The 27,846-nt window shown below is 35.7% G+C and overlaps 1 protein-coding gene across 1 annotated transcript; it reads right to left on the bottom strand.

Moving 5' to 3' along the window:
- Window positions 1-547: 547 nt before the first annotated feature.
- npy1r (neuropeptide Y receptor Y1) lies at window positions 548-27,555 on the bottom strand. Its single transcript, XM_065254649.2, has 3 exons — window positions 27,270-27,555; window positions 18,982-19,819; window positions 548-5,613 (listed from the first exon to the last, which is right to left on the bottom strand). Exons 2-3 carry the CDS (start codon window positions 19,705-19,707, stop codon window positions 5,197-5,199), a joined length of 1,143 nt encoding a protein of 380 aa, XP_065110721.1. The 5' UTR covers window positions 19,708-19,819; window positions 27,270-27,555; the 3' UTR covers window positions 548-5,196.
- Between the last annotated feature and the right edge of the window lie 291 nt (window positions 27,556-27,846).

The raw sequence follows: 27,846 nt of genomic DNA on the forward strand, positions 1-27,846 counted from the left end.
TTGGGTTTAGGGTAAGGGTGTGGTTAGATACTCCAAAATATCTTTAAAACCATAAATGTTTATGAAACCATTTCTACATTTACAAATTAATAAAATTAAATGTGTCTAATCTGATGAATAACGCAAAAACCTTAAAAAGTAACAACAGATTGTATTTATAAGCTACTGCCGTTAGAGGACACTAATCCCTTAATACGTCACTTTACGTCATAATAAGGTGCTTGCACAAATGACTTATGAGGTCGTTATTTTTTGGAGGACAGTCTCTATAATACATTTTAAAAAATCTTGTGAAATGTCCAGGTTTTGAGTCAAAGTAAGCTTACACAATGTGTGTCTTCTTTAGAACAGTTTTTTATAATTTTAATTCTAAAATGTGGCTAATTTAATTACCAATAAGTGGTATGATGCCACGTTTCATTGTGACAACTTACCCCAAAGCTTAGACTGTAAAAATTACAGTATTTCTGGGTATTACTGGCAACTAGCTGCCAGTAACTTACTGTAGATTTTACATTTATGTTATTTACCAGCAACAGTTTGTTCAAAGTTAAATGAACATGAAACATTTTCATTCTATTTCTTCTACAGTAAGTTATAGGCAACCAGCTGCATAATTACAGCTAATTTTTTACAGTGTACCATTTGACAAATCCATAAATGTAAACACTCTTTAAAAGGATTTAAATTGTGTGTTTGTATTATACAGCACTTAAGTCCTTTGTAATTGCATTCTCCTCTTTCCAATGAAACAGCTTAGAGTTTCTGATGACTAAGCTGATACCTATAGTAACAAACATTTTTGACAGACAAGACACTGCACTTTTGATCTATACTGCACTGCAGAACATGTCTTTATTAGACGTATAGATCTTTGATATCTTTGAAAATATCAACGAGACCCAATGACAAAGAAATATGAACTGTACAATTGCTAAAGATAAATAACTGACAAGCAATATTTATATTAGGCCATCACTGCAGAGTTCACATCATATTCAAACAGTAAAATGTGCTACTTTAAACATTCAAATATTACAAAGATAAAAGACGGTTTGAATATTCAGAATGAAAACAGTTCGGAAAATTCATATTTCATTATTTTGCTTCTGTGTTTTCCCAGCACACTATTCCCTATTGATTCACTTTTCTGTTATGTTAGCTGAAACATCAGCACTCACTCACTCACTCATGCACGCTACAAAATACATAAATAAATACATGTTTGCTTGTGTTGTGATATTTCTGTTGCCCTATTTTTGGTCATGTGTCTCTAAGGTTCTGACTCTGAAAGTCATGTTTTTGTGTATGTGGTGGGAGTGTATTTTGCTGTTAGCATCAGGAGACTATCATTTTGAACATTCATTTTGAACATCAAAATGGCTTGGCAATTTTCAAGGGTGACAAAAATATAACAGTGAAATGAATAGGGTCAGAGTGTACAATGATTTGGAATTCAAAGCATTCACAGCATGCAAAAAAAATCACCAAAAACAGAAAATAATATTTTTGCACATTAAAATACAGTATATTGTGTACACCACAATTATACAAATATCTTATAGGCACAATAGATGTTTTATGCCAACAAAAAGTCAATTTAAATGTTTTGCTTTAGCATGTCACAATTCTTAAGCACTGTAACAATAAAGAAAACTTCTTAATAGCCAGTCAGATAAAGAGACAGATACAAACTGAAACAACCTTAAAGATTTGTGGCAACATCCCGATGCCTGGAACAACATACTAGAAAAGCTACCTTAAAAACTGTGAGCAGATGTGCCAATAACAAAAAAGTTTTAATGTTTTAACAAATGTTTTAATGGCAAAAGATAGTCACACCAAATATTGATTTTGTTTAGTAAATAAATAAAATCTATTCATGATTTTCTTTGAAAACATTCTCACTTTACAGCATTTTTGTGTGCTTAAAACCATACCGTACACTTTAAAAATATTCTGTAGAAATTACAGTATAACAGCTGCAGCTGTTTGCCAGTAACTTACTGTAGATTTAAATTTATGTTATTTACAGGCAACCGTTTGTTTAAAGTTAAATGAACATTAAACATTAACAAGTCTTTATCTTTACAGGATATAACCATAAAATAACAGCCTCCTGAAAAGCATTCTGCGCACCAAAATTTAAAGGGAAAAACAGAAAAAGGTTGATGAGGATTTCTGCTTCCCAGAATGCTTTGCATAAAGCTATTATTTTATAGTTTGATTCATTTTAATCTACAGTAAGTTACTGGCAAACAGCTGCATCAATTTATTTTACAGGGTCGATCCAAGGTTATTTTAAGTTTGACAATATTTCACAGTTCTAAATGACCTACCACACGTACACAAGTTGCAATTGCATTGCATTGTAATCTAGTCTTTGTAAATCTGTTTATTGCATTGTATCCATCTTTTTAAACTCTAGATTTAGTAATATACAACTGACCAAACTTTAAAAACAATCATAATAACGGCAGTCTTTACAGCAAACATGGACCTGGATACGCACATCGTACCATGCACATTCAATAAATATCAGACACTGTGGTACACCAAATATCTGTATCCCTGTAACCCAGATTAACTGTATCTTACAATTCAAATCAAACAATATCAAATAACATAATTTTGACATGGGTTATCTAATTTATCTATAATTGAATTATTTAAATTGCCAAACATTCCACAATTTACAGACAATCCTGGATATTTTTCTCATACAATACATTTTTTTACATTCTTTAAAATTGTAATCATACAACAATACCAATTTTTTTAAGTTCATAGTCTTCAGTGCACTTGTCAAATCCCAATTTATTGCAAGTAATTCATCAAACATCCAACATCTTCCGAAACTGGCTAAGTTACAGCTTTAATGTTAAATTTGCAACATTGCTACCCATCATATTAAATATTTTGTTGTTAACTTGAAAAAAAAACTGGGTTTAAAAAAGAAATGTTTATAATAAAATGTGTATTTTTATTATAATTCTTTATAATTATTGACTCAAGACTCTATCTATTTACTCTAAAAAAATGCTGGGTTGTTTTTAAACCATGATGGGTAAATATTGCACAGAACACACCACTGGGTAAATAATTACCCAATGCTGGTTTGTTGTTACCGAATCATGGGTTGTAATAACCCAACAGTTGGGTTGAAGCAACAAAGCATTGTGTTGAAATAACCTAGCATTGGGTCATTTTTAACCCACTGGTGTGTTTTATCCAATATTTACCCAGCATGAGTTAAAAAACAACCCAGCATTTTATTTTAAATAAAAAGCACTACTAATTTACATCAAATAACTGATGATTGCAGAAATGCTAATTTATTATAAAATAAAGTGCTATACAGTTTTAAACTTTAAAGAAACTTTGACCACAGTGATCCTTAAACAAACAATGTTTCCACAATTTTCCATAAATGAATAAATAAAAAAAAAAAAATACATTGATAGTTTGTCAATAAGCAATTGTATCTCACAGCTCTTTTTATAAGAAGCTATATTCAAGTACAGATAATGAATAGGAATTAGGGATGCACCGATAGGATTGTTTCGGGCCAATACCGATACCGATTTAAACAGACAACTTCTGGCCGATACCGATGCCGATACCGATATTAAACACTTGTATACAATACTATACAGTTGGTCTATTAGCTAGTTTATTTCTGCATCAAATTATTTTTACTGAAAATGGATTGGATCTAATTAACATTCAACAGACCAACATAATAAGAGAGGCACAAAATAAGCTAAAACAAATATAATAAGAAAGCATGACAACCTTAAAAGGTGGTTTATGCTATTCAGCATTTATTTTATTAACAACGTTAACTAATTTTTTTACATAATGGATTTCTTTATGCAGTTAATTAATAAACAATCGGTATCGGCCTTTCTCGTTCTATTGCCGATATGCCGATGGTTTCAAATTCATCAAAAATCGGCCGATAAATATCGGCGGCCGATACATCGGTGCATCACTAATAGGAATGTTAAATTGGTAATAACATTGCACTGCTTGTTTGGTTTATAAGATTCAATATGAATCAATGCAGACATTGATATAACTATTGACACATTTGCTTTGTTGTTTCTACGTAATTTGGAGTGGGTGATAGTATTCATATTCACAAAAGCTGCCTTTAAACCCTCTCTCCTTAGTATGCTGTACCTGTCTGCAGTTTCCCACACAGTAAATGATTAGATCACATACACTCAGTGAGCATTACAGGAACTGAATTTTGCTCACATTTTATTTTATACAATTATCTTTCAAATGCCACCTGAACAGCATTCATGAAACATTCAAAGCCTCTCTTCAATGTGCATCTCTGCAAACATGTTATTGTATAAAGCTAACAAACAAACCAGCAAACAAAGCTTTTCTTTTACTTCTGCTTTGCAATTTCAGCTTTGATCCACTTCCTGTTCTTATCTAAGCAATTTTGGACATTTAAATGGCAGTATTTTTGTGCATTTGTGAATCACTTTTGATAAAAAAATACATTTAGACACAAAAAACAAAACAAATGTGTTACAAACAGGAAACCAACAACAAAAAAGCACTGCTTCATAATTTTGTGGACAATAGCTTGCATTTATAGAGTTTATATTCTAATAACAAGATTTTAAGGTCTGTTTCTTTCATTAATAAAAGATTAAAGGAAGAAAATAAATTTTGTTTGGTTTTACAACACTCAGAACTCAACGAAATTCAATTTAGAAACATAATATGAAACTCATCTGGCAGTTTAGAGTCCCTTCCTCAAAAAATCATTTCTGACATTCATATTTAAATAACAAAATGAACACCACAATGCACAAGCTCAGTAACTCACATCTCTGAACCGTGTTAGATTTCTCTGTATCTTCGGATTCCATCTTGGCCCCAAGCGGCCCCTTTGACGCATGGTATTTCATGTTTGCAAAAAATGTGCTCGGCATCTTTCCTGACCTTGTATGTACAATTTTATGATACCGTGTAATACAGAGCTTGGAAAGTAGCCATTTCTAGTTCGCTGGACATAATTCACTCAAGTCAAGTACATGACCTTTGTGGAAACACGCTGCAAAAGCGCTTAAATGATGGTGACAGCCATTGCTACGCTTGGGTTGCAGCCAAGAAACGAAACTGTAAATGCACGCTTTTCTTTTTAAAGTAAATCTAATGAAAATCCTACTACTAGAGATCTAGGCTACTCATTTTTAGTGACATTTTGGACACATCTGTTTGAACAGTGGACATGGCAACCATATCATATTCGTTGTCTCGTAACGATGCAATCTTGCACAGTCGGAAGGCCCGTAGATCATGCTGGAAGTTGCGATTAAGGAACCCGTAGAACACAGGGTTTATGCAGACCGAGCACATCGCGGTCAGGTGACACAGCGAGAACAGCAGATTGTGCGTGCAGTTCATAGCAACTTCGTGGTTCCAGTCGATGACGGCATTGAAGACGTTTAACGGGAGCCAGCAAACAGCGAATGCCACGACAATGGAAAATAACATGATGTTTATCCGCTTAGTCTCAATGGTGCGGTATTTGTTCTCACGCATTCTGTCCATCATGTTGTTCCGCTGCTGCAGACGAGAGTAGATCTGTGAGAGGAATAACAGAAAGGGATAAATAAAGATTTTTTTAATGGAATTATGTTTTGTTAATAGGGTGATGTCATAATGGTTGATAAATAGTTTCAGCATGATCTCACAAGAATTCCTACATATTTTATGAGTTGGCTAATTCGTATGAAGTTAATCGTGCAAAAACGCTAAAATGAAAACAATAACGAAATTTCACCCTGAACTCCGTCGTCACGGGGCAAAGGCAAATCTTACAAAAAAGAACGAATGTGGTTGTATGAATTAATACAAATTAGCCACCTCGTAAAATACATGTGAATTTCCACGAGATAGCGTTGGTAGTTCATCAAATTTTTCCTTCTGTTCTGTTTATATATTTATTTGATATCTTTTGCAGTCCATTTGTGCATCTTCAAATTCATCCCTTTTAAAGCACCACTGCCATAACCATTTACATTCAGTCTTTGTCAATTATGTTGCATCTTACACTGTTTTAAAGCATTTTTAAGACCGAAGTAATCAAGACAGAACCAGTCGAAAGTGGACAAAAAAGAAGGATTCGTGGAAGAGGCGGCAAAAACGCGGTAGTTGGATGCTTGAACATTTTGAGTTTACTCGCTTCATTTGTGCGTGAAATTCTAGTCATTCAAGACATTCACGCGTATATTCGCGTCAAGATGTCTCGTGTAGCGATGACGATTGTCCTCCATTGTTGTTTTGATTTTCTGCCTTCGCTCGCTTCCTTTAATCACGTCACTGCTAGAGCAAGCTCCTGATTGGTTAACGCAATTCAAAAATCTGCCAATGTTCCGATTTTCAAATTGTGCGGATCATGTGGCAACGCTCAATTCACGTGGAACACGCCATCTGTGCCGTGCCTTTTTCGCTTACCGTCCCGCTGAATGCCTATTCGCATTTTTGTGTTGACTAAACATGTAAATCACTTGCCGCCTCTTCCGTGTCTGGTGTGAACGCTCCATCAAACACCAGGTGTGAACGGGAATGCGTCTCTAATACTCTAATGATGTGTTCACACCAGACGCAGAAGAGGCAGCAACAGGAGTGATTTACATGTTAAGTCAATGCAAAGACACGAATAGGCATCCTGCGCTCGGTAAGCGTGAACGCAAGTAAACTTAACATGTTCAAGTGTCCAACTACGCGCGAATAGTGCGTTTTTGCCGCCTCTTCTGCATTTGGTGTGAACGCAGAGTAAGCCTACTAATACTCTAAAGACTGGCAGTTAACAAGTAGCTGCAAAATTACATACAATTAATACCATTAAACAATAACAATTAAAAACTTTAAGTCGACTATCGAAAAAAGTGTTGCCTAATCTTGTGGGAGTTTGTAAGCATTTTTCAAGGTGGTAAATTTGTATGAAATTGTACGGTGTCATTAATACATTTTTGCATTCACCCCACTGATGTTAGGTTTAGGGGAGACGTTTTATTTTTGCTTTTATCTCATGTCCATACATTTTGTACGATTCGCTTTCTATGAATTCATACAAATTTGACATGTAATAAAATATTTACAAATTGTTGTGTGATCATACATCATAAAATCCCTTTAAAAATGCTACACTCTTAACAATAAGGTTCAAAAGATTTTTTCGCAGCAATGACATAAAAAACATTTCAGGGTTAAAGTTTTCTAACCACTTCTTAGTGTGACCTTTCTTTTTGTGCAACAGAAAGGTTTAGTAGATGTTAAGTTCTTTATAAAACCAACTAAGAAGGTTTTAGAAACCTTTATTTTTAAGAATGTAATAATACACAGCATTAGTTGACAGATTAAGCAACATATCCTTTTTTTTTGCATGTCTGGCACCTCACCATTCATTAAAACATAAATGACATCTCTTAAGGTACACGTGCACATTTATTATATAGATAAATTAGATTTGGAATCTACAGTCCGCCCCCTCCGCCAACAATGACTAAATAAACAACCCATGTGACACACTCTCCAGAGCTTAGACCCTGACCTGAGGGCAAGCCATCATTAAGAACACAGTGGAAAAAAGCTTCTCTGACATTTCAGATGATGATCAGTGTGTGTGCGTACGTTTTTGCAGCCTCTATGTCTTTTTTATTATTGAGTCAACACAAACAGACTGACTGAAGACAAGCAGCAGCATCTTTCATGAGCCACAAACACAGAGCTGCATGATTTATGCACAATACGTGGTGGGGTTACAACATCACTGCGGTGTGATGGAATGTTAATGTGTTTCCATATGCACATTTAACATGCATTTGACAAACAAAGCAAAGAAAACGCTTAGTGATTTCTCTATTTCGACCCGTAATGCAAAATTGACTCTTAAAGAGAAATTTTATGCTTTTAAAAAATTAGGGGAGAACAGGGGCAAAAGTAACGCAGGACAGAAGTAACAAAGCGATTTTCTCAGAGCAAATTATGACAGCATGTTTAGCTCGCAACCCTTGCAAGCTGCCAGATTTGGCTCTATTTGTGATTGTTTCCCGTGGGTAGGACCGAAAAGCTTTTTTCAAGCATAAAAAGTACTGAAGTGGACATTTTTATCTAATTTACAAGTTGTGTTTCTCGGTTCATGTGTTAAAGTACTGATCAATCTACAGGATATTTAGTGTTGTAACACATCCTGAAGTTTGCCTTCACATAGTTTTTCAAAATAAAAGTAAACCGGGTTCAAATATCAGGAGTTCCTGTCAGGATGAAAGTAATCCTTGTTTTATCCCCCTGCTACTGTTGCATTATTTTGGGAATTTATATTATACTCATTTAATTTAAATAAATTTATAGATTGCTCATACTGTTGATAAAATGTTTTATTCTCAACTATTCAAGTTTGTAATGTCAAATTGCTTTTAAAAACATTTGATGAAACTGAAATAAAAAAAAATGTGAAAATGTAATTTCATTTTTTTTTTTTAAGAAAAAGGAATTATTTTTGAAAAAATTGGTTTGGAGTTACATATTAACAAGGTCATAGTCAGGTATATTTAATAAAAACAAGATCTATCTGTGTTGGGTGACTGCTCATCCAAGAGGCACAAATTCAAATTAAGTGTTCGGAGTGTCATGTGTGTTGCTTGTATTTTCAAAATATGTTTTGTTGCTCATGTGAACCATGTGCATCACGTGTTTTGTCAAAATAAGTGCCTGCATGAAATTATGTGAGTATCTGGCAAACGCAAACGCTCACGTTTGCCAGATACTCGCATAATCTCGTGCATAATCAGAGTTGACTGTTAAGGGAGTGTCTTGCGTGTATTTTGTGAACGTGAACGTCTCTTTTATCATAAATGGTTTTGGCTTGTCTGCAGCAGGCACTTATTTTTACAAAATTCGTGATGCACTCACAGGTTCACTCCACGCGCCGAACACATATTTTGAAATTACGAACCACACACGTAACGGGATACATACATGTTGTGACGAACTTCACATCGAGCGCCCTCGAAAAAGAAGTCAACGGCCGCCACTGTATTGACCGCAACAAAAAAATATCTCTGTCTAAAAGATTATCTTATAAAATTAAGTTGAACATTTTTTACTTTCATTACAGTACCTTTAAAACAAACGTTCAAAAAAGTACTAAAACTTACAAAAAATACTTTATTAAATATTAAATACCTGCTTACGATAGAAAACACACCTGCAAACAGAAATCTTAAGTCTGCATAATGAAATAAAGGTATCACTTTACAATATGCCTATTAGATAATCAAATAGTCCTCATGTTGCTCAATTGTCAGAGCATTGAATTAGCAGCGCAAAGATCACAGGTAAGATTCCCAGGAAATGCACACTGTAAAAAAAATCCGTAGAAATTACAATGTTATTGCAGCTGGGTTGCCGGTAATTTACCGTAGATTTAAACTTATGTTATTTACTGGCAAGAGTTTGTTCAAAGTTAAATAAATTTTAAATATTTACAAGTCTTTATCTTTACAGAATAAAACTATACAATAACAGTCTCATGCAAAGCATTCTGGGAACCAGAAATCATCATCAACCTTTTTCTGTTTTTTGCTTCATATTTTGTTTCCCATAACGTTTTGCTTGATGCTGTTTTTTAGTTTTACTCTGTAAAGACAAAGACTTGTAAATGTTTAATGTTCATTCAACTTTGAACAAAATTTTGCCAGTAAATAACATAAATTTAAATCTACGGTAAATTACCGGCAACCCAGCTGCAATTTCTACGGATTTTTTTTACAGTGCATACTGATAAAACGCATATCTTAAACACACTGTAAGTTGCTTTGGATGAAAGCATCTGCCAAACATGTAAATGTAAAAAGTTTTAAACACTTGTGGAACCGAGGCTAAATGGAAACCATAAAAATGAGAAAAGGAAAGGCAGATAGAGTGAGATGTATAAGGATTTGTTGTGCAAAGGTTGCGTGATGTTCTATTTTTTGACTGCTTGTGGTTAATTACGTGTAAAAGTGACAAGCGTCATCGACACAACTCGGCCATTTCACTTGAAGGCGCTTGGCAACACTTGCCAATTTGAACAGTGAGCTATCGTCACAGTGATTCTGTCACCTTTTCTCTGCTCTTAATTATTTGCTCTCCTCATTTTTTGCTCTCTCTCTCTCTCTATTTGATGAATGGCAGGGCTGGCACAGAGTCCTTTGACCTGAAATAACTGCATAACACAAAGTCCGTAGGCAGAGAGAGAGAGAGAGAGAGAGAGAGAGAGAGAGAGAGAGAGAGAGAGAGAGAGAGAGAGAAAAATAGAGAATAAGATGTATATGTTTGTCTGTAACTCATTATACACTTCAGCTCACATCGGAAAGCCAGTCTCACAATTTGTTTAGTTTGTTGATTAAATATAATTATGGTTCGATTTTACTGATAGTGGTGTACACAAGTCCTTCAGTCATAGGTCTCATACAGATGATCCGATGCAATCTGACAGTTTCTGCCCTGACTGGACATCTAGAATCTATGTTGGCGTCACTTTCTGTACTGGATCGAAATGTAGCTGAATGACAGCAGCATCATAAGGATCTTACGAACGATTTAGACTGAAACATTTTCTGGAGGTAAAATTGAACATATCCTCCAACACACAACAGTACAGGTCATTTGTCACTTTCCTCAAATGTGACCCATACGTTAACTAAATTAGCACTCAGCAGGCAATGACACAGAAATGTTCGCCTCGACCTATAACACCATTTTGATTACCTTTGGCAATTCCTTTGTGAAAACTCGTCAGCTTGACCCTGTTCTCTGTGATTGATTCCCTGCCCCCTCCCTTAATTTACAACCTATTTGTGGTTACTACAATATTGGTCAACCACCTGTCCTGCAGAACTGGGAGGGGGGTTATTTGCTCAGTTTATTTGTTTACCATTGCAAATTTAAACGTGCTTGCTTATCCTTAGCCTGACGTTGTAATACTCAAAATTCTAGTCCATTGGGCTGTGATTATGGGGCGTGTTTCAACCAAACCAGGACAAAACGGAGCAACACCAGACCGAACTTCCCAACCTTAAATGTTGTGGGCGGGGCTAAGTTCGGTTGGCACCCAGGATAGTTTTTCCTGCTCTTGTTTTGTGTTTTAGGGTCTCTTTGTGATGTATTTTAAAATGGACAAAAAATGTTAAAGAAAAAAACACTTGTCTTAATGCAATCTGGGGTTTATATGTGATTATTGGACATTTTAATAGTAGAGCACTGTGTAAGCAGCTCAAAGATAATGGGTTTAATCCGATACTAATAAACATATTTATTACACGGCTCTCTGGAATGCTTGATTCTGATTGGTCAGTTGAGACATTTGCAGGTTCGTTCTTTTCAAATAATAACCACTCCAAAGTAATAACGCATAGCCGGTACTACTTGTATGTTTTAAATCCCGAACAACGACAAGACACAGAGAGCGTACTGAGACTGAACTTGACAAAATAGAGCATGACAGCTACGAAGCCAACACACAAAAAATACAGAATGGGCATTAAAACTTCTCAAAGACTGGCTAAAAGAGAAAAAAATGGAGACAGACAAGTATGAAGCAGAGGATCTTAATAAGGTATTACGATTATTTCATGCATCTGTGCAAAGTTTCGCGGAAGGATAAAAATGTTAATTTAAAACAAATATGCCAATAAAATGTTTCAAATTCATATTCATGTCCAGTTTTTTTCTTATGTGGCAAGTAGCCGTGTAATAAGCGGGATAATGTAGAGGCAGCCGGTAGTTATCGGGTAAATAAGCCCCTTCAGTGTGATACAAGACCCTCCGCTTCGCGTCGGGTCCTGATCACACTGTCGGGGCTTATTTCCCGATTAACTACCGGCTGCCTCTACATTATCCCTTACATAATGCCCTGTAATCAGCAGATCCTAGGCATCTGCCAAATGCATAAATGAAAAGGCAAAATTTCTGAATGAATTATATGAAACTTGTGTGTAGGGGACCATGTAAAAATTTTTTGAGAATAAACTAACCTGTATTTTGAATGGAAGTAATGGTCAAGCACTATTTCATATTTTCATCTTTATTTTACGCAAGGTAGTTACGCTACACTAAACTTAAACTACACTAAAGTTGAACTATATGTAGGGTTGTGCCAATAGATGATACTATCATCTACCATACCGGGATCAATCCATATATGGCCGATAGCGATCCTTCATAACGATAGTTGTTAAGTTTCCCCATTATATTTTTTAATTATCATTATGCTATTATTATTATTATTATTGTTATTATTATTATTATCATCATCACAATTTCACAATAAAGCTCACATAACACACGCCGTTTCTGCTTATCTCATGTTAATCTTTAAAGGGGACATTTAACAAGACTTTTTAAGTTGTCAAATAAATCATTGGTGTCCTCAGGGGATGTATGTTAAGTTTTAGCTCATAGATAATTTATTATTGCATGTTTAAATTGCCACTTTGTAGGTGTTAGCAAAAAATGTGTCATTTTAAATGCAAATGAGTTGATCTCTGCACTAAATGGCAGTGCCGTGGTTGGCTAGTGCAGAATAAGGGGCGGTATTATCCCCTCCTGACATCACAAGGGGAGCCAAATTTCAATTTTCAATTTTTCACATGTTTGCAGAGAATGGTTTACCAAAACTAAGTTACTAGGTTGATCTTTTTCACATTTTCTTGGTTGATACAATCATTGGGGACCATTATAGCACTTAAACATGAAAGAAAAAGTCAAATTTACAGACTTGTATATCATCCATCATACAGTGTATCTAAAGAATCTTAGTTTGATCCGATTTATAAAAGACAGATGTACCAATTATTTCCAAATAAACTGTGAAATGTCCCCTTAAAGCCTAACTAGGTGGTAAGCTGCTTGCACAAAAATACATATATGGTCAGACAGCCTTGTAAAATTATGTTCATTGTCCCCACAGAGACTACAATCTTTGTAGAGAACTACAAGCTTCGTAGAGGCCACATGTCATAATTCTTTTAAGTTCATATTTAAAGGCCAAATTTCCAGTAAAGTATACTCGGCATGAACCCATGAGAGCTCCACAAATCAGAAAAGTCAGTGTTATACTGTGAAAAATAAAAACCGCAGCAGTGAGGCTTAACAGCTGCTTACCTCAATAAAATATTGCAAGTCACTTGGCCCCAATTCCACGGTCTGAAAGCTATCCGTTAGTATTCCTATTCATTTTAATGGCAGTTGCTCAACTGGTACAAAAACCCCTACTGTAGATGTACACGATTTGAAACCTGCCATACCCACTTAGTTTTGCAGTCAGGTTTTTATAGAGCCAGTCACCGAAGCAGTAACATATATGTTTTTGCACATGGAGACTCTGAGAAAATACATCATAATTATTGGTCGATGGCACCACAAGAACACACAAAAACGTTTCACAAAGCACCATCCTGAGCTGTGACATCTACCAGACCTTGAACTCTTGGGGCCCTATCTTGCACCCAGCGCAATTGACTTTGTCAGTGACGCATGTATCATTCGTATTTTGCACCGGCGCACAGCGGGTTTTTCCCTCCACAGACGCACGTCGGCAAACTAGGGAATGAACTTGCGTCCTTGGGCGGTTCAGCGCAAAAAAGGAGGCGTGTCCGGCGCAAACCATCCCTGATGGTATTTTCCAGTTTCAAAAAACAATTGCGCCACTGACCAAAAAAAACTAGTCTAAAGTCAGTGGGGCGTTGTGCGTTGTTCATTATGCTATTTTAAGGGCGCATGCTTGACCATAATGTATAGAGTGCACAACTCGCGCACACTTTGCTTTTCTAATCTACACAGATGCAACAGTTATTTTTGCAAATCATAAATTGTTACAATAAAAAATATTAACCCATGAGATAAGGGAAATCAAAGTGGTGAGCATTGTGGTGATAGTTTTTATTTATTGTGTGGCTGCGTTAAAAAATTCTCATGCATATAACAATTAAATATTTTCATAAGTTTGTTGTGTGGCTGTATAATGTTTTTTTTATGTAAATAATAATTCAAATGTTTTCATAAGAAACCTTAATGTATGTGAACTGGATTTGTAAGTGCACTTTGGGGTTGGACTGCTTGCGTTTCTTGGGTCCAATTTCAAAGCCCCCAAACCGCCTTCAACACTTTCAGCGGTGAGGGTGGACGCAGCGATGTCCTCTGCTGGCATCAGGTCATGTGTGGAGGCAGATCCACCTCCCATTACACGGCGTGCCCGATTTATGCTGGCAAGCTTGGGATTCCCCCATCTCCTGACATCATTGTAGTGCTTGGCGCAACGTCCTGGGGATGCCAGCTGATAAGACTGTGGCTATTTCCTCTCACGCCTGTTTAACCTACGCTGATTTGGGCGGGTTTCTCCTATCCCCATACAAAACAACTTCTCTGCCTTTGACTGCTCTTACAAGAACGTCGGTTTCCTCGGCTGTGAACCGCTCCTGGCGTGCGCCTGGTAAATCCGTCATAATAATAGCAACCCGCCATGGAACTTGCGCACTTGCGTTTGAAGGGAATGTTGGATGACGTTCTGATTGGTTTATTTGACGTTACGCTCAAACCACACCTATGAATAATGAACCTACTTCAGACCAACCCCTTATTGATTTGCGCCTGGCGCAAGAGTTATTTCTCCCGCCGGGAAAATAGCAACAGCACCCAAGATCCGCCCACAAAGTCACTTGCGCTTTGCCTTCGCACTTGCGTTTCAGATCATTAAAATAGGGCCCCTGGTCTCCATACAGTCTCAAATCTAAAAAATCCCCATCAACCTCTAATGTCCTAACAGCCCCTCCCGCCATAGTTGATAACTCATGTTCTGTTTTCGTATTAATTTTTATTTAATTCCAAGGGGACACATATACTGATAAAGTGCATATTTTAAATGCACTGTAATTTGCTTTGGATGAAAGCATCTGCCAAAAGTGTAAATGTAAAGTTTAGTTAAAAACACCTGTGGAACCAAGGCTGAATGGAAACTATAAAGAGTGAGAGAGGAAAAGGCAAAAAGAGTAAGATGTATACAGATTTGTCTTCCTACCGTGTAAGGGATGTTCTATTTTTTGACTGCTCGTGGTTAATAACGTGTAAAACTGACAAGCGTCCTCGACACAACTCGGTCGTTCCCAGAACTCACTCAGTCATTTCACTTGAAGGCGCTTGGCTGCACTTGCCAATCTGAACAGGGAGCTATCATCACAGTGTCACCCCACGCACTCATTTAAATTTTTACAGCTCTATTAGCATAATAATCTCCATATTACACCCATTACTGTGAAGCTAGAGGTTGTCAAATGAATATTCCTCTTCACTTAAACCATTCTTTCCTTTTCACACATCATAAAGTTTCAGATCCTTGGTACTGAAGCTTTTTCACGGTTTCTTTATTGTTATTTTTTACTATTTTAGTACTCTTTGCAGAGTCTGACTCATTTGATCGTTGAGGCTATTGGGTTTTTCAATGACCTTTTTTTAATACATACCCTAACTCTCTCTCCCCCTCTGTTTCTCATTTTTTCTGCTACTTTTTGTCCATCTGTCTCATCCTATTCTTTTTCTATTTCAATTTATCATCCAATACCTGGAGCAGTAGTGTGTTTGTGTTGGCAGTGAGCTGATGTGGCAGGTCATGTTGGCTGCTGGTCATGTTCAGTCAGAACACACGCGCTGTTACACTGAGCTACATGCAAACCAACTGGATTCTAGGACAACAAACTCAGGAATCTCATACAGTAGACCGAATAAGTTTATCTATATATATGTGTGTGTGTATTCAAAGTGACTAATCTGTACATTCAACAGAAACAGATATACACACGCTCATGTTTACTTAGCTGTCCAGCTTATGACACATCGCATAGTTATATTGTTTTTACTAAACTTCAGCCCTGTCTCTAAAAAAACACACTGAACTGATTTCCCCAATGGGGGATTTTTGTCAGATTTGCTTCACTTATTGAGATAAATGTGTCCCTAGAGTGTAGCTACATACACAAAAAAAATGCTGGGTTGTTTCAGTCCATGGTTTGGGTGAAACATGGACAAATACAACTATTTCTTTTAATTAAACTATGTTCATATTTGACCTGTTAAAACAACCCGGCACAGAACCTGAAAAGGTAACCTAAATTACAAAATAAAAAGACCACACTTACAGTTGCACGTTGTTCATTCATATAATTTCAATAATTACCTAAAACCATCAGTCATCTAAAGTCTTATTAATAAAGAACTTTTATTTTTAAATACGTACAGTATAGTGTATAGATGGTTTCATCAGACACACACGTATGGTCACGTTTACGTTCCTGAACCGAAGTGAACTTCAGGTTTGTATTTATTTATTTGTCTGGCTTGTGGCTAAACTGATCTCTCAAACAAATACTTTGTTGAAAATAAAAGGTTTTGGTTTGCTAAAGATGAGGGCGACGACGAGCATTGATAACAATTGTGTGGAGAGGTTGGCGCCAAGCAAGAATTTAAGGACCTGTAGCTAAAATTGTATTTTTTTAGAGTAATGTTAGCTCAGTGTAAAAGGTTGATACGCGTTAGATGAACGAAGATAATTTACTTGTCATTTATTTTCCTTGTTATCAGAAATAAATTACTGTGAATGGACTCTGTTGTTATTGATTCTAAATGGAATTGATTCTAAATGCAATTTGCATTTAGTCCACAAAAGCCGTTTGTTTATGTTTTTACTGCTGAAACCGTCTATATACTACAGATATCAATTTTGGTATTAATTGGCCCTCAAGGCTTTATAAAGTGTCTCATTACTGGAAAATATAACAAGCAGTTCATAGTGTCACATCACAAGGGAATTTTCAATGGAGGCACAGGTGTAAATTGATTAAAAACTGTCTATTATACCGTACAGGCAACAGACTGAACAGACTGAACAAATCATCATCAGAATACACAAAGAAGTGAAACATTTACCGTTTAAATACCACACTACATGACATTTGCGAATGTTTTTCTTTTTTCATAAAAATGAAGGATGCAATTTTCTCAATTTTTCAGTTTCAGTTTTTGAGAGAGATAAATGGGGTTGAAATCACACATTACAGAGATTTTAAACTGTCAGTCTCCGTGATTCCAGATTAAAGGGGTAGTTCACCCCAAAATGTAAACTTTATCATTATTCACCCCTAACCCTACCCTCGTGTCATTTGATCCCCCAATGTCTTTCACTGTTCTTCAGAACCCATATGCATGCGTTTGGAGTTTCCATAAAACCTTCCAAGCTTCAAAATGATCAAAAGTGGTAGAAAATAACTCTACTTGACTTGTGTCATGTATTTAAAGTGTCCTGAACATCCTGAAAGAGGTGAAAACCTTTTTTTAAGACGACATGAGGGTGAGTAAATAATATTTTTTGTTGAATTAAAACTACTGCACATGACACCGTTTTAATCTATGCACAATACTCATACAAGGATGAGCTTTCCCTGCCTTCACTGATTACTAAACCAACTGAAATCTGTCAAGAATGCTGTCTTAAAATTGACAAATAAGTGTACAGCCCTGCTATTATCCTGAAAAAAGTCAACCGGTAAAATTTTAGATGAAGACTCATTCACCCCTCACTGGCCAGACATGACATCCCCAGGGACAGCAAAATAGCAGCAAACACGTGTTGGATGAATATACTATTCTTTCAAGACATTCGACTGTATTAGGATGTTGGGAGAGGAAAAATTTCACTTTAAATATGGAAGAATGTGGATTTCTTCCACAGGGTGTTTAAAGTGACTCAAAGAACTGAGGATACCTGTTTCGAATGCTTATTTTTGAGTTATACGTAATATGACAGATACCTCAGATACAGTTTCTGATAAACCTTCCCATGTAAATAATATTTGTAATTTTTACAGTAAATAAATGCAAATATGCCACAGTAAATAAATACCATTAATAAAAATGGTAAATAACATGTGAATCATTGTATTTCAGTATACAGTATATTTTACACTGAATATATGCATAATATTCTAAGATGAAATGTACTTTTAGAGTAAAAAAGTTAATGTTCTTTGTGGAAGGTTAAAAATTATTCACTTTAAAGTTAAAAAGTAAAAGGACCCTTTAATTCCCTTTATGACTTCCCTTTGAATAAATTGAATTCTTATATTTTTTAAATAGTTTTCTTCATTAAAGTGTTTCATGTAGCATTTAATGTTGTTTAATTAATGTAAATTTGTTAAGGCCCCATGGTGGGCCATGGACCCCTGAAGTAAACCAAAAAATAAAGATTTTTTTTCTTTAAAAGATTGTGACACACGTCTCCTGGAATCCTGTGTAATCAGAGGACAACTTTGAATCTGCTGAAGTGTTTCCAGATAAGTGTTCCATATGCTTCAGATCTTCAGCCAACAGTTTACATTTACATTTAGTCATTTAGCAGACGCTTTTATGAGCGTGAAGTCTGATGCTTTTATGTTTACAACAGATTATGCATACAGTGTACTAAACTGACATTTTCATCTTCAAGATGGTATGTGTGCACTCACTTTTATGCTCTGTATGTTAAAGAAATCCAACATAATAACACTGGCTTAATAGCGTAAGTTTAGGATGGGACTATATGTTTGGCCAACCGCTGGCAGTTAAGGAAGTATTTTGGAAACATATTTGAAAGAGACATTACTCTGTAAGAAAAAATGGTCGAAAAATGGTCCCAAGCTGTCACTGGGCCAGTACCCTTTAAAATATCCCAAAATGTACTGTTTAGGTATGGATTTGTATACATTTGGTACCAGTATGTACTTTGAGGTCCTAATACAGTATGAACTTTTCAGTTACAAAACTGTACTTTGTTAAAGGGTACCGTTCCAGTGACAGCTAAGGACCATTTTTTGACCATTGATCTTTTCAACCCAGCAAAAGCAACACCACAATTAAATAATCACTTTTCTCTCTTCTTACCTTCAGGTAGCAGATGAAGATGAATGTGAGAGGAGTGATGTACTGCAGAACCAGCATGGCAGTGGTGTAGGTAAGTTTAAGTTCTCTGGATGGCCATTCCTCCACACACACCACCTTTCCCCTGTACTGCTCCTGAAACACTGAGGGCAGCTGCTTCAGTGGAGCATCTGTCACCCTGGAGAACATCAGAAAGGGCGTGGCAGTGAGGGTGGCCAGGGCCCACGTAAGGCCGATGCCCAGACAGGCGTGGTTAAGGCTGGGTCTCCATCCTCGAGGATGTAAGATGAGCTGGTGTCTCTCAATAGCGATCAGAACCAAGGAGAAGATGGACACTGAGACAGAGCAGCACTGGACCAAGCTGTTAAGTTTACACATGACCGCACCAAACACCCAGTGGTCCATAAAGGTGTAAATGAAGGTGAAAGGTAAACACACCAGGGACATCAGCAGATCCGAAACAGAGAGGTTTGCAATTAGGACGTTTGTTACATTGTGAAGTTCCCGTTGCCTGGCGATAACAAGGATGAGAGCCGAATTGCCCACTACCCCCAACAGTACCACGGTGCTGTAGGCAATTGCCATGACAACGAACAAAGAGTGGCTGCCATAGCATTCATCACCATAAGCAATTGCAGAGAGGTTGGTGAGGGAGCAATTTGATGGGTCAGATGAACAGTTTAGCAATGTGATGGGTGGAAGTGGTGGTGGCAGAGCAGAGTCTGGCATTGTTCCACCTCCTCTGGGATTGGTTGAAGGTGAAGTAATATCTGTGGTCACTGACTCCTTCCTTTCAAGACGTAAGTTTTCAGGATCATGTTGTCTTAACTTTGACAACACACTGTGGACACATACAACAACTGTTAAAAGAAAACATCACAGTTTTTCAATATTTTATTATGTTCTTACCTCAACTTAGACTAATTAATACAGCCCTAACTTTTTTCAATGCGTGCACTTACTCTTTGTACAGCGCGTTGTGAATGTGTTAACATTTAGCCTAGCCTCATTCATTTCTTAGAATCCAAACAGGGATGAATTTAGAAGCCACCAAACACTTCCATGTTTTCCTGATTTAAAGTCTGTTACATGAGTAGATATACAAGTAAGTATGGTGGCACAAAATAAAACTTGATTTTTTTAGCAGATAAAAAATGAGAACTATATTGTATGGCGGAAGAGCACTTAGTTTGCAGCACTTTGACCTTGGTGAGCAGTAACATCATCACTCCTGACTACTCCCCCTCTTGCTCAAACTTCCATCAATATTACTGCGCCCGAGGTGGAAGTGCTGCAAACTAAGAGCTCTTCCGCCATACAATATAGTTCTAATTTTTTATCCGCTTTAAAAATCACTATGTTTTATTTTGTGCCACCATCGTGTAACTACTTATGTAACGCTCTGTAAATAGGGAAAACATGGAATTGTTTCGTGGCTTCTAAATTCATCCCTGTTTGGATCCTAAGGAATGAATGGGGCTAAGCTAAATGCTAACACATTCACAAAGCACTGTACAAAGATTAAGTGCACGCATTAAAAAAGATAGGTATGTATTAACCTCTTCAACCCTGAGGACCCTGTCCCGGGTCCAGAATTTCGTATTTTGACTTAATATAAAATATTCTTTTAATCTTTGATGCTCCGTCATGGACCCCAGTAACACATATGAGATACTGTTTGAAAGCTTAGAGTCTCTACTTTCTGCAGATATGCATCACTTTGACACATCTTTTACTGTAAGAAAGTTATTTACACTTAATTTACACTATCACCCCCCCAATATTTTATTATATCATTTAATATTTACATATTTCATATTTTTCAAAAATGACAAACATGGGCAAGTCTTATATCAAATGAAAGCTCTCACTCTCAGGAATAAGGCTACAGTGTTATTTTTGTTCTAATATCAACACATATCCAAAAATCGCTGAATGAATAATAAGGTAAAAAATGGTCTTTTGTAAACATAGGTGAAACTTGAGTGTGGACTGCCTCAGATAGCACATATAGCCACAAATGATAAACCATCTTTTATTTTAGGTCCTACTCTAAACAATGAGTCCATTCACAGCATTTTCTTTGGTTGTGTGCATATATAATCCCTTGCTATTTATTATATGTGCAAAACAAAAAATTAATATTTATATGAAAAATGTATTTTCGCACCCTTTAGTAAAATAAGAATATCTTTTGAATGCGACATGCTAAAGAGTTCATTCTTTTTTTGGGTGTTTACTGTCTGCTGCTGGTAACAACCAGAACTGTCTGCAGTCTGCTAGAGCACCCAGAACCAGAGTTATACACTATCAAAGACAGTGTTTACAACACAAAAAAAGAAAATTTGGTGTTTCATCATATGAAAAACAACATAAATAACAATATTTGTCACAAACAGTAGCTTTTTATGTAACTTCAAAGGGTTTTCTTTAAAATGATATAAAGAAATTGCATTTATTCCACTGTATGTGGTTATGGGAGCACTTCAAATGTTTTTAGGCAGAAATTGTATACAAAAAGGGTATTATTCCTCCCTTCAGTTGGAGTAAAATAACTTTTACATAGATTATGATAGAGAAAAAATTCCTTTTTCCTCTGTAAGCTGACAATTGCTGGAATCAAACAAAACTGTCTGCAGGGACCTGAGATACCCAGGGCCAGAGTTATATACTTTCAAATAAAAACTTTAGAAAAAAACATCAAAAAGCGCCTATTTATTTTTGTGTTTATTAGAGGCCTGACATCACATACAACCATGTTGAGCACTTTTAACAGTGTTTTATGTAATTTCAAAGGGTTACCTGTAAAATGATACCAAACTTTTGTATGTAAACCTCTGCATGTGGGTATGGGATGCTTTTGAAATTGGGTAGGCCAAATCCAGGCGAAAATCCTCAAAATAGCTTCAGGGTGTAAGAAGTTAATTCGTCTAATTTGAGGTAAGAACATAGTAAAATATTGAAAAACGGTGGTGTTTTCCTTTAAATCAATATCGCAAAAGACAGGACTGTCTCTAAAGTAAAGATGCATAACGTATCAAGCAATTATAATAAGCAGTTAATTTATTTTAAAGCTGCAATCTGAAACTTTTGTCTCTCCATCGCCATCTGAGTTTGAAACATAAAATTGCAGGTTACTTTGCGTACTTATATTGATATTTCTCGCAAGATCTGACCAACAGCTCAACTTTTAATCAGTAATTTAAGCATACAATTTTGAATTGGGGTAAAATAAGGAAATGTATGTTTATGTTTGTTTTTATTAATTTTGTTTATTTGTAATCAAGAACTGTTAATTGCAGCTTGAATAAGGGGTTATTTTAATATAGCAATTATACATTTTCTTTTGACCATAGATTTTTCATATACATATTGGCTATCAATATTGGTGAAGACATATGTGACCCTGGACGACAAAATCAAATGTAAGTTGTGTTTTTTTAACTGAGATTTATACATTATCCGAAAGCTTAATAAATACGTTTTCAAAGATGTATATTTTGTTAGGATAGGACAATATTTGTCCAAGATACAACGGTGAAAAATCTGAAAATGCAAAAAATCTAAATACTGTCTGTCTTTAAAGTTCAAAGTCCAAATTAAGTCTAGTAACACACATTACTAATGAAAAGGTTTGTTTTAGTGCTCTCTACTGGATTCCACTGTAATGCCATTGTTGACTGAATGGGGAAGTTGTAAGCTTTTACATAAAAGCCAAACTTGAATGGAAAATCCCCAAGGAATGTGTAGCACCGCATAATTGGGAAACGAGTTTCTGGGCAATTTTGATCACAAGTTTGTTTCATTCACTCACAAAAAAAGTTTTGATATATTTATGGTAAACAATTTACAAAAAACTTCATTGAACATGACCTTTACATAATATACTAACGACAATTGTGATGCATGCTATGTATTTTTGCCTTCTTCTACAAATATACACGTGTGATTTACTGTACGATTGGTTTTGTGGTCCAGGGTCACATATACAGTCACACTGAAATTTACAAAAAGCAAATCTCCCTAATACACATTTAATTATGCAATGATTGTAAAACATATAAATCATCCAATGGCTTTCAACAGGCAACATAATAATAATAATAAATAATGTTTCCTATTTCTAAAGCTATTTTACTAATCCTGGTTTTGTGCGTGCAAATAATGCAGTGAAGTGGGAAGTTAATTAAATGTTGGCTGTTTATTTAATTTATATATTTATAATGATCCCATCAAACACTCCTGGCTGAGCTATACAGCTATATAAATTAAGCCCCTTTTTCCATTGATCTCTACTGTTTACTTTTAATAGTCTAATAAATATTCTATCCCTCAAAAGTAACACAGACATATTTTCTGTTGGCAGGTACCCAAAGTGTGAGTAATTTCAGGTTTGTCAATGTAGCCATTCTCACATTATTTAATACATAAAGACACATAGACCTGATGGAAATAAGTTTAAACTTAAAATATGAAGTGAACTGAATGGTTTGCAAAGGTCTATTTGTCAGGGTCTGAAGCAGGTTGTCAAGGTAACAGAGGTGACAAAGCCTCTGTTTTTAGCTCTCTGATTCTATCATTATTTTCTCGCTCTTCCTCTGTCTTTTTCCCACGACAGCCAACGTATTTCAATTCATTGGTTTTTAATTCAACACGGTTAATAAAATAAAAAACAGAATAAGTATATTTTAGAATACAGGAAGTCTGACCATAATACTATGACTAAGAGAGATGATTTCTTAAGCCAATTATTTGGCCTTGTGCAGTGGGATTCCACAGATGGTAGCTAAATTCAATAGAATAAATGTGAGTTGGTTTCCATGCTCCGTTAAGAGTATTCCCCCGATAACATTGTTCAACAAAGTGACCTTAAGAGTTGTCGGCTACAAAGGGAGTTCGCAAGCATTTGAAGCGGGTCTTTAAATGTCATGAAGGAGTGGGAGTTATTTATTTGTCTCTGCATGCCTGACAGGGAAAATGACTAATTATGCATATTATGGAAATGAATTCAGTCTTAAAGATGTTTTTTAGATAATTGACTCCCGTACGGCAAGATTGTTTTTAAATGATGAACTAGGACGCACTTACTTACACCTTTTATGAAAGTGTAAAAGATTTATACATAAACAAACAAACACACATACAGTATAAAGGAATTTGTGTTTCAGTGTTTTTGTTAATAATTGTTTTACTTGGTTAACTATTATTATTGATTTACTGGCAGACAACATATGGCAATAATAACACAAATATTAGGCTAAATACACTCTGTCTTTTAGTTTCCAGTGGTGTGTTGTATTAATGATTTAAACTGGGTGAATAATATCTTATCTTATCTTACAATAAACACTGTAAATCTGGGTCATGTTTAAGTCTTTATTAATTTTGCTTCAACAGAAGAGAGCATTCCCTGAACAGAAAGGATTCATTGAGTAGCTTGTTTGTTTTATAAGATTATCTGTTAACGGCATGTTATTAACCGAAGACGTTGTGATTGCGATCATTTAAAGTAGACATTACAAATAACAAATAAAAGAGCCCGGATGCAAAAGCTGCTAAAAGCAACCTCAAAGTCAAAAATAAGATAATGATATTAATCAAATGCTCTTGGCCCATGTTATGTTCCTCACATACATTCGCTACAGAGCAGCATGATCCTGAATTACCAGTTTGTTGACATAATCAGCTAAATGCCACATTTTTTCAGCAAAGTCCTCTAAGTGCACATAAGATGCACTGGCATGCGAAACGACATTACATTTACTTCTTGGATCTGAATACAACACGAATGTTTTAGTCACATGGATCACATTGCCACCTAATATGTGGTTCAGTTTCTTCATTTTTACATTCTGACTTTCATATTTGTCCACAGAAGTGGATTTCTTTTAAGAAGTGGAGATTTTTGCAAAAAGGCTCGCGTGCAATTAAAATGTTTTGGAGGGAAAGGCAGTCAAATTTGTTAAATTAAATTAAATGATGAATTAAATGATGAACAAGTGACATTTGTGAAAGTAGGGCATTTCAATTACTGCACTTAAAAAAATGCTGGGTTGTTTTTAACCCAGGGCTTGGGTCACCATTGGACAGATCACTGCTGAGTTAAAATAACCCAACAGCTGGGTTATTGTCAATCAATTATGTTGAAACAACCCAGCAGTTGGGTTAAAACAGTGGGGCAATTTTAACCCAGCAGTGTGTTCTGTCCAATAGTGACCCAGACCCAGCATTTTTAGAGTCATTGTCATTAATGTGAAATTACTGAAACTAAACATAAGAGCCTGATAGAAAAGGTTAATTTACAAGAACATATAAACTCCTCAAATATACACAGTTTAATTTATTGAATTAATTAATTAATTAAATAATGTTTAATTTTCAATATTTAATCTCTTATAATCTCTTATCTTATAATATACAGTGTATATCTGGGTCATGTTTATAAATTAATGTCTCCATTTGGAAGGATGAACTAAATAGAAAGGGAGTAGCTTGTTTATACACTCTAAAAAAAGTCCAGCTTTTGGGTTAAATTAACCTAGAAAATGTTTGTATTTGACCCAACAATGGGTTGAAAATAACCCAGCATTTTTTTTTGAGTGTTATTATAAAATAATCTGTTAGCAGCTGGCTTTATTGTGATTTATTAATTGTGACTTAATTGTGATATTTAAAATACACAGTAAAAAATTTTCAGAAAAAAATTGTCACTAGGGCAGTACCTTTTAAAAAGGTCCGAATATGTACCATTTCAGTACAGATATGTATACATTTGTTACCAATACCTTCTTTAGGTATAAATGTGTACTTTTTGAAAGGGTGACCTTTTTTTGACAGTGTATTATCAATAACAAATATAAAAAAATTAGAAGAGCTACAAGCATCAATTGTGCTCCACAAACTGTTGTAACTTTAATATGACCAGACTAAACTAGACTGTACAGTAAAATTCAAATATTTTTATGTGCTGATGCTGATCAATGATCAGTATCTCTAACAATTTTCAATATCGTTATTTTGATTTTAGTTCAAAATGAATATTTTTACTAAAAAACTACTAAACCACAATAAAGCTGTGAATGAAGGACATCTACAAAACCTTTTGCAAAGAAAATGTATGTCTTTAACAAGCCTAAATGATAAAATCTGATAATGGGATATGCTCTCTTATCACATCCTGTGGTTTACTAATAGACGTGACCTGTCAAAATGATAAGATTCTCTTCAAAAAACAGAACAGAATTACGGGTGTTTTGGGAGCCATGGGAATCAAATTATAGAGGGAAAGGGAGAGAGAAAGTATAGACAGAGAAACAGTAAGATAAAGATAGAGAGGGATGGAGGACACAGTGACATATCAACTGACAAAAGTAATGAACGAGAGAGCGAAAGAAGGTGAAATACTGGGAGAGAGATACACAGGGTGGGAAAAGCCTTATATAGGTAATAGCCTATCTGATGACAAGAATTCATTTTAGATGTACTGACTGTAACTGGATGGTGATATAACAGGATAGTTATCTTTAAGCTAAAGGCAAAAAAAACCTATAATGATGCTAATTTTACCAAATTTATGTATTGTAGTCTAACCCACAGGCATGGCTCATCCAAAGTAACCTGAAGCATAGATATATTTCTCCAGGTCTTTCATTAATATGAACTTTGATATTTTCAGTTTGCACCAGATAGTTTTTATAGGGCACCATAAAAGCCAAATTCACAAAGTCACAATTATATTTATATGGGGCTTAATCACAATCTTGATAAGACACCTGGAGATTTGCTCTCAGCTACATATTATCTCTATGTCTCTTTGCGGTAACAGTGCCTTGGTGCCATCGAATCCTGAAAACCATCCAAAGTAAGCATTAAGGTCAGTGTCCTCTGGTTCCCACGAAAGATAGTTTAAAAACATTTATTGTGCGTTGGAACTCCAGACTGCTTCGTTAAATGTTTTTATTCGGTGTCTCGAAAACAGATTAGAGTTCCCCCATCATTGCGCATCTCTTCTTTCGCCAGATGCGCACAGTATTGCGCGTTTGGCTTGCGCCTTTTTCCGAACACGCAAAGTTTGTGTTATAATTATAAGCATAAAATGTATAACTATTTTGCTTTGTATGACACAGCCCATGCATATTTACCTTCTGCCATAGTCTAACGCTGAATAGTGATAATAATGAATAAATATCAACCGCACAGAATTGAATAAAATTCGAAAAAAATACCACTGACCATATAGACATCAGTCGTCTTTAACAAAAGCGCTTTCAATTAAGATAAAACTGTCTTACCTGCCGCGCTTTACGCGCGGACGGAGCTGAAGGCGCACACGTCTCCATCAGTCTGAATGGGTAGAAGTGAAGTGTGTGTGTGCTACGCTGACGCGTCTCCTTGCACGCACCCGTCTCCACAGTCTACATGGGTGAATGTGTGTGTGTAGACCACTGACAAAGTGTGACACTTTCCTATACGCATGCTGAACTGACAGCTGGCTCGACTGCGCTTTTGCCCAAGCGTTACTTACGCACGGACTCATATGGCTCTTCAAAACACCAAACACCATACATTAACATTACGACCCCGTGAAATTTAGATCATGACAAATACAAGATCTGTTGAAAACGGGTCACAGTTCAAATGTTTGCGGAGCCGTTTTGAATGAATTCATTTTAATCCTTTTACTGTTGACTGCTGTTATATTCCCCTCATATTTTTAATTACCCATTTCTGTGCATACAGTAGTTTTAGTTAATGGGATTGAGTTTTGTGGAATTAACAAAGGATGAACGAGATGCTAAAAACGTATGCAGGTGTCAAATTGTGACATCTCTTATGTTAGTATAGTAGCGCCATCTTGTGGAAGATTGT

Source organism: Paramisgurnus dabryanus, chromosome 4, assembly GCF_030506205.2.
Source record: "Paramisgurnus dabryanus chromosome 4, PD_genome_1.1, whole genome shotgun sequence".
Lineage (NCBI taxonomy): Eukaryota > Metazoa > Chordata > Actinopteri > Cypriniformes > Cobitidae > Paramisgurnus > Paramisgurnus dabryanus.